At 55.8% G+C, this 8,678-nt stretch overlaps 1 protein-coding gene across 1 annotated transcript; it reads left to right on the plus strand.

Moving 5' to 3' along the window:
* The first annotated feature begins 1,010 nt into the window (after positions 1-1,010).
* On the plus strand, positions 1,011-7,408 carry CPXM1 (carboxypeptidase X, M14 family member 1). The gene is made up of 14 exons (XM_006921662.2): positions 1,011-1,251; positions 2,661-2,822; positions 3,013-3,122; positions 3,245-3,384; positions 3,489-3,579; positions 4,228-4,378; positions 4,463-4,551; positions 4,825-4,948; positions 5,031-5,227; positions 5,314-5,493; positions 5,579-5,876; positions 6,048-6,187; positions 6,827-6,929; positions 7,032-7,408. Exons 1-14 carry the CDS (start codon positions 1,080-1,082, stop codon positions 7,271-7,273), a joined length of 2,199 nt encoding a protein of 732 aa, XP_006921724.1. The 5' UTR covers positions 1,011-1,079; the 3' UTR covers positions 7,274-7,408.
* Positions 7,409-8,678: the final 1,270 nt, after the last annotated feature.

Here is an 8,678-nt window from a genome sequence, read left to right on the forward strand (position 1 = left end):
TTCCTGGCCACCTCTGGGGGGTTGGCGGTATCTCCCTGCGGGCTCCAAGCAAGGGCAAAACAACAGCTAGAGGCGCACACTGGACGCATTTCTTTCCTTCTGGGGAGGCAACCCTAGCATGGGGGTGTCAAAGGGGTCTCCCCGGGGGCATGGGCAGGGTCCTGCGCTCTGGAATCTCGCGAGTGAGGTAATCCTGTGGTCAGAAACCAGGGGCTGTGGGTCTTAGGAGGAGAATGAGGTGGGGGTGAGGAGGGAGAGGAGAGAACAGGACGCCCAACAAGCCTCAGCCCATCCACCCCCGGCCTCAGCCGGCTGGGTATCGGCTCGGGCTTCTCTCCTTGGATTATGTAACACCAGAACGTGGCAGCCTGGTGAGCAGAGGAGGGGAGGGAAAGGAGAAAGGGGAGGCGGGGCTGGGGTGATGGTGGTGGTGGTGGTGGTGGTGGGACGCGCCGCCTCTGGCTGGGCCCCCTCAGAAAGATTCCTGGAGGGCCAGCCCTCCTCCTGCCCCCAGCTCCCCCAGTTTCCCCTCACTCTTCTCTCTGTCCCACTCGCCTTGGTAGGCTGCCTCTGGTTCTGGATGGGTTTCCCTCTTGAGTTGTAGTTTCCTCCCCCAGAGTTCCCAGCTTTGCTGCTTTGGCCATGTGAATAGCCCCTCTGAGCCTCAGTTTACCAGTTTGTATAAAATGGGGTTGGATTGAGAGGCCATGTGTAAAGCGCCTGGCATGGTGCATGGCACAAAATAGGTGCCCACTACAGGACAGGCGCCTCAGTGAAACCGCGGCTGCGGAGGGGCTTTGGAGGCTATGAAGGGCAGCGCCGGAGGGAGGCCGGAGAGGGAGGGCTATGATCAGTGAGTGCAGAGACCCTCGGCCGCCCGTCGGGGGTCCGCCGGGTTAGTTCCGCCCCAGCCCTCCCCTCCCGGGTCCGAGGCCAGCTAGCGGGCTGTGGGCGGGCCAGAGGCCGCAGGGGGCGTGCGGCGGCGGCAGGAAGGGGCGGGGGGCTCCGGAGCAGCGGGCAGGAAGAGACGGACCCACCGACCGCCGCCGTCCCGCGCGTCCCCACCTCAGGACCTCGCCATGTGGGGTCTTCTGCTCGCCTTGGCTGCCTTCGTGCCCGCCGTCGGTCAGGGCTTGGGGGCGCCCGGCACCTCCGTGTTGGGCCTTGTGCCACCCATGACCACCGAGGCCGCGATCTCAACCCCGGTCCCGCGTAGCAGCCCAGCACAGCAGCCAGCGGGAAAGGATAACGGTGAGCTCTCCGCCCCAGCGCCGGCCTCTCCCGCTGGTCCACTTACCCGTCTCCTTCCCCAACACACACATACACACACGCGCGCGCGCGCGCACACACAGACACACACACACACACGCACACACACACACACACACACTTTCCCATCCCCCTCCCCAATACAGGCACACTTTCCGGTCCCCTTCCCCAACACACACACACGCACACACACACACTCACTCACACTCACTCACACACACTCACACACACTGTCTGGTGCAATGGATGCTGACTCAGCAGCCCCAGTTCCCAGCCGGACCAAGTCAGCAGTCCTGGGACAGGAGCCAGTGGGATGTTGCCTCTTGCAGCCTCAAACCTTCCCTTTTTACAGATGAGGAAACTGAGACCAGAGCCAGGAATTGGGGAGAAAGAGGTAAAGACAAAGGCACTGACACTAAGGGGTTCAGAGCAAGGCTGTAGGAGAGAGCTTGAGGGCACAGGCTAGAAGGAAGGAGCAAGAGAAAAAGGGAAGGAGAGCACTCTGCTGAGGCTGCCTGGAGAAATGGGGCGCTTTCTAAGGAGGGGAGAGGCCAGTGAGTAGCGATTAAGGAGGGCTTCTCAGAGGAGGCAAGTAGACATTGGGTCCTTGCTCACAAGGGGTGAGCATCTCTGAATCAGGAAGAGCTGAAGAGGAGGGCAGCCAAGAAGTAAGCCATGTGTGCAAAGGCACAGGGGCACCAGACAAGAAAGTGTACAGCATGTTCTAGAGCTTGAGTGGGTGAAGAACTAGTGGCACCTGCCCTGTGCAAGGCCCTGGGCTGAAGAGTGAACAGGACACAGGCTCAGCTCTCGGAGGCCTGAGCACCCAGGTAGACCTGGATTTGAGGACAGGATGTTTCAGCCCAGAGGGCAGATGCAGCGATCAAGGTGGCACAGGGGCTTTGGGAGAGAGACTCAGTCTAGAGCTAAGGAGGGCTCCTCAAAGTGATCAAGGTGGCACAGGGGCTTTGGGAGACTCAGTCTAGAGCTAAGGAGGGCTCCTCAAAGGGCATCAGATGTGAAGGAAGAATGGGACTTAGGCAATAAAATCACAGGTGGTGAGTGGTATGATGGGGAGGGGACAGCCAGTGCAAAGGCCTGTAAGTAAAGAACCAAATAGTTCCCAGAGGCTGGGTATAGCTCTCCATTGGAGAGGGTCAGAGGAGGCTGACCAAGCATGTCGTCACTCCAGGAGAGAGAAGGAACCGAAGGATTGGCTGGAGAGGCAGGTTGCGATCAGACTGAAGCCTGTCTAGTCCGTGCTCAGGTCCTCAGATACTTGTGGTCGGGCCTCCTATGGGCTTGCACGCCTTCTTGGGCTGGCAGACTTTTCCATCTGGACTTTCATGCCATCCTTCCCTCCCCTGGTGCTGTGCCTTTCTGGTCTCCAGGGACCTCACAACAGCATGTTCGGATTCGAGTCATCAAGAAGAAAAAGGTTATTATGAAGAAGCGAAAGAAGCTAACTCGCCCCAGTACCCTGGTGACTTTCAGGCCTCCAGTGGCCACCAGCACTGCAGGAGCACTTAACCTTTCTAAGGAGCAAGAACCAGGTACCACCCCCCTCTACGGGCTCTGCCCAGACTTGCAGTCCCTAGGCGTATATGTACTAACGTAACTCTTAACCTCGTGGGCATAGGCATGTTCCCAGCCTGCCCAGCACACGGGCAAGCTTAGACTCAGCTTCCCACCTGCCCTGACCATTCTCTCTCTGGTCCTGTCTCACTGCTGTCCCTGCCTCAGGCTGTCCACCTTTGGGCCTAGAGTCCCTGCGAGTTTCAGATAACCAGCTTGAGGCATCCAGCAGCCAGTTCTTTGGTCTTGGACCACACCGAGGACGGCTCAACATTCAGGTCAGCACCCTGGCTCAGAGCAAGGCAACCCCTAAAACCTTCTTTCCTGCCCCTTCTCCCCACAATCCTGGCCCACCCCACACTGCCCACTTCGGCCTGATCACCATGTCCTGTGCCCACAGTCAGGCCTGGAGGATGGTGATTTATACGATGGAGCCTGGTGTGCTGAGCAGCAGGACACTGAGCCGTGGCTTCAGGTGGATGCTAGGCATCCCACCCGCTTCTCAGGCATTATCACCCAGGGCAGGAACTCTGTCTGGAGGTGAGGCAGGCTAGCCCCAGGCCAGGAAGTCATGGGCAGACTCAGGAGGGCTGGGGTGGGAGTCCTGAGGGCCACTGATGATCTCTTCCCACCCCTCCTTCCAGGTACGACTGGGTCACCTCATACAAGGTCCAGTTCAGCAATGACAGTCGGATCTGGTGGGGGAGTAGGAACCGCAGCAGTGGGATGGATGCGGTGCGTGGTGCCATTGTGGCTGGGGCTCTCTAGGCTGGGAGCTGGGCACCAAGCTCACTGTAGGGTGCTGGGCTGGGTTGGGGCTCTTCTGGGGGCAAGGAACAGATGCCCACTTGGGGATTTCAGGAGAGAGGGGGTTGTTGTCAGGATTGGTGGTGCCAAGCAGGCAGCCTCGGGAGCCAGACTGCTTTGGAACGTGCCCAAATTCTTCCCAAATACTTCTTCCACTGGGTGGGTGCCACTTCATGCCACAACTTCCTGCTGGAACACCCCTTCTGGCAGTGGGATCACTGGTCCTTGCATCACCTCTCACCTCCCCATATCATGGACCTCTTTATACATCAGGCTACAATGCATGGACCTCTTTATACACCAGGCAACAATGGCTGGCTTTAAGATTGGCTGCTCCTGAGTCACATGGACATATTGGTCTAATGAGCCATGACCCAGGCAGAAAGCATGGCTGCCTAGGGCTGCCTTTTAGCAGGGCCTGTGGGCCAGAGTATGTGTTTGACACTGAGTACAAGTCTCCAGCTGAGCCCACCAGGGTGGTTTGATGGGGAATTTGGAAGCCTTAGCACCTTCCCTGGATCCTAGACTAGGTTGCTGGCTTTTGAGCAGCCCCACCAAAGGACTTAATGTTCCCAGGTCTTTCCTGCCAATTCGGACCCAGAGACACCAGTGCTAAACCTCCTGCCTGAACCCCAGGTGGCCCGCTTCATTCGCCTGCTGCCCCAGACCTGGCTTCAGGGAGGCGCGTCGTGCCTCCGGGCAGAGATCCTGGCCTGCCCAGTCTCAGGTGGGTAGTCAGACAAGGGCTGGATGGGCAGGGTACAACTTGCACTGGGAGCTCACCCATTACCATGAACTCACCCTCCTCCAGACCCTAATGACCTATTCCCTGAGGCCCCTGCACTGGGATCCTCTGATCCTCTGGACTTCCGGCATCACAATTACAAGGCCATGAGGAAGGTCAGATATAACCTCTATGACCCAGGAGGGAGTAACTACTGCCTAGCTCAGGTCCCCTTTCCACCAGAATATAACCTGCTGCAACTACTGTAATGTCCCCTCTTTCATCCTTGCTGTCTTACCCTTTTCCGATCCTTCCCCTCCTGTATTGTTCCATGGTGCCCCCATCTGTGTGGGCCACCACTGGCTTTTATAAGTCCCTCCACAGCCACATGGGATCTGACCCCTGAGTCTTATCCTCCCATTCCACACGCTACCCACCGCTTCCGCCAGCTAATGAAGGAGGTGAACGAGCAATGCCCCAACATCACCCGCATCTACAACATTGGGAAGAGCCACCAGGGCCTGAAGCTGTATGTGATGGAAATGTCGGACCAGCCTGGGGAGCATGAGCTGGGTACTGGCAGGTGGGGTGGGAGAGGTAGGCACAAGGAAGGGCCTTGGGTGCGAGTCAGCTTCGAGCCCCTGTGTGCTCCCAGGAGAGCCGGAGGTGCGCTACGTGGCTGGCATGCACGGGAATGAGGCCCTGGGGCGGGAGTTGCTCCTGCTCCTGATGCAGTTCCTGTGCCATGAGTTCCTGCGAGGGGACCCCCGGGTGACCCGGCTGCTCACAGAGACGCGCATTCACCTGCTGCCCTCCATGAACCCTGATGGCTATGAGACTGCCTTCCGCCGGGTAGGCCACCTGGCACGAGGGCCACCCTGCTCCTTCTCTACAGGTGCCTGGAATCTGCTTGGCTAAATAAACCCCTTTCCCATCAGGGTTCGGAGCTGGTGGGCTGGGCAGAGGGCCGCTGGAACCAACAGGGCATTGACCTTAATCATAATTTTGCTGACCTCAACACACCACTGTGGGAAGCAGAGGATGATGGGCTAGTGCCCAACACTGTCCCCAACCACCACCTGCCACTGCCCACTTATTATATCTTGCCCAATGCCACTGTGAGTATTCTGGGGGCAATGGTGGAGGGTCACCCTGGAGGCTCTTGTCTCTGTCTCCTGCCCCTCCTGACCTGCCCCTGTCTAGGTGGCTCCTGAAACGCGGGCAGTGATCGATTGGATGGAGCGGATCCCCTTTGTGCTCAGTGCCAACCTCCACGGGGGTGAGCTCGTGGTGTCCTACCCATTTGACATGACTCGGACTCCGTGGGCTGCCCGCGAACTCACACCCACCCCGGATGATGCTGTGTTTCGCTGGCTCAGCACCGTCTATGCGGGCACTAATCGGGCTATGCAGGACCCAGACCGCCGACCCTGTCACAGCCAGGACTTCTCCTTGTATGGCAACGTCATCAATGGGGCCGACTGGCACACGGTCCCTGGGAGTATGTGCTCAAGGGTGGAGTAACCCTGTCTCCATAATCCTACCCCAATAAGACAACCTGCTGCCAGTGCTGGTGTCAGTTACCACTGGGGAGTGTTTCCCAGAGGAGGGCACCAGGGGTGCTGGGGCTCCCATCCTGCCCTGTGGGCTCCAGTGTCTGTGGTTCCCCTAGGCATGAATGACTTCAGCTACCTACACACCAATTGCTTCGAGATCACTGTGGAGCTGTCCTGTGACAAGTTCCCTCATGAGAAAGAGCTGCCCCAGGAGTGGGAGAACAACAAAGATGCCCTCCTTACCTACCTGGAACAGGTCCGATCTGAATCCCCACCCCCTGCCCATGTAACCTGCCCATGTTACTCCTGACCCGCCTGCTTTCCATTCAGGTTGCAGCTCCCACCAGGGGTCATCTGAGCTTTCTGACTCACTAGATGCCACGGGTCATCAGATTGACTTGGAGAGCCATAGGACAGGAAGCACAGTTTGCCAGCAGGGCAGTGTCAGACACTGTTAGCCAATAGGAGTAGACACGACAGCAGTTCAGGTGGTGGTCCACAGAGCTGTCCCAGAGCTGTTCTCAGGAGGGCTGTTCTCCGAAATGACTCACATTAGGCAAGTGCAGGAAGTGCCATGGCACAGATGCTTCGTATTCCACAGGAACTCATGTCCTTTATAAGTATAGCTTCCAAGGGTTCCTAAATGACAAGCCCATAACAAGGGTCACTGAACTTGGGGAATCTCAAAGAGACACCTTTCTACCAGGTATTTATAATTCTCCCAGTCCTGATGCAATTTATCAGCAGGAGGTATTTTTACCAGAATGTTGTCATCTAGGAACGTAGTACACATACCACTTATATCAAGTTTGCAGAGGAAAAGAGCCAGCAAATGAAACGAAGGTCACATTTTCAGGCAGAAGGGTAAGGGTTTTGGTAACCTTTCCCCACACAGGTGCGCATGGGCATTGCAGGAATTGTGCGGGACAAGGACACGGAGCTCGGGATTGCTGATGCTGTCATTTCTGTTGACGGGATTAACCATGATGTAACAACGGGTGTGTGTGGCGGGGGAGGGGATGGTAATGGTGGAGGCATGGGAGGGCTGGGTCAGAAGCTGAGGATCATTGGGCCCTGATTTTGCCTTTCACTCCTCCCAGCATGGGGCGGGGATTACTGGCGCCTGCTGACCCCAGGGGACTATATGGTGACCGCCAGTGCTGAGGGATACCACACAGTGACACGGAGCTGCCGGGTCACCTTCGAAGAGGGCCCTGTTCCCTGCAATTTCCACCTCACCAAGACTCCCAAACAGAGACTGCGAGAGCTGCTGGCAGCTGGGGCCAAGGTGCCCCCAGACCTTCGGAGGCGGCTGGAGCGGCTGAGGGGGCAGAAGGATTAACACCCCCAGCTGGAGAACCCCAGAGCCTGGGGCAGGCTGGACCTGTCCAGAACTAAGGGGGACTAAGAGTGGGGAGGGAGGGACAAAGTGGGAGAAGAGGTGCTCAGGCTCATTAAAGCTACTTGGCACCTCAGCCAAACTTCCTGTGATCTCTCTGTCCCAGATTCCCTACCCCCAGGCAAGGCCTCAGCTTCTCCTCCTGCTCAATCCTATCTATTCTGCTCACACTTGCACAGTCCTATCAGTTGTCTTCTGGAAAAATAGTGTGGAAAGAGGACCTCACTGGGGTTCTTCTTGAACCTAGGTCTTAGCAGAGCAACTCATCTCATTAACCCATCACTTCTGTAGCAGGCACCATATAGTGCTGTTAAACATTTTGGAAGCACCTGCTCAATGCTAAGCATGCAAAGGAGTCAAGAATAAGCAGTGCTCACCCAGTCTCCTGAGGCTCCCAGTCAAGAAGGGACAGTTCAGTACAATGTGAGGTGTGCCAAGGTGGAGGCTGGCTGCTGTGGGAGCACAGACAGGGGAGATGCATACATGCACTGCAGATCAAGAGGGACTCAAATGGTCAGGGATGCAATAGAGGTGATGGTTCTAGAACTTCAGATGGGAGGTGAGCTAAGTGCAGGGGTGTGGACAGGGACAGCTCTAACGAGAGAACCAAAGATACAACACCTGAGTATTTGAATTTGCTTCACCAGTCATTTTGGAAAGCGTTGGTAAATGATAGAATTTGATTTGTTTCTTTCAGACTGAAGGAGAAGTTATTTGTCAGTCTGTGTATTGCCAGGAAAACAACCCATTAAATTATTAGGAAACAGGGAAATTTGATGCTGGACATTAGATATAAACATATTGGAATTGCTGAATGAGAAAAAAGAAGGGAGTTTTACCTAGAATTTAGGAAGCTGAGAATACCATTGGTCTGGAGTTTATAAGCCTATATTTGCTGATGTTGGTGCTAGAGCCTACAATGACCTGGGGTCACCAGTGATCACTGTGGTCACCTGCCATGACTAGTGCCAGAAGAGAATAATTTCTCCTTTCCACTATCTAATCTCCAACCTATAAAGTACACTGGCAAAATCTAACTATAACCTGGCTTGCAAGGAATCCCACACAATGTAGTTTTCAGGCTTCCAGCAATTCAGAGGAGAGCTTGCAAGGGCAGGAATGGAACAAATGTTAATAAGGTGAAATATGCCACAAAGATATCCACACAGCCTTTTGTCACGTAAGCTCTGCCTAGTGCTGGGCTGCTGCATTGTCTTTGTTTCTTGAGGTGTCTCTATCTCTGCCTCTCATATTTTCAATCTCAGATCTCCATGAGGAATTCAGTGCCATATCTCCCATCTCCTTGCTCCTTTTCTCCCCACCTCCAACTCCTCCTCTGTATCACTCT

Source organism: Pteropus alecto, unplaced genomic scaffold (genome assembly GCF_000325575.1).
Source record: "Pteropus alecto unplaced genomic scaffold, ASM32557v1 scaffold45, whole genome shotgun sequence".
NCBI lineage: Eukaryota > Metazoa > Chordata > Mammalia > Chiroptera > Pteropodidae > Pteropus > Pteropus alecto.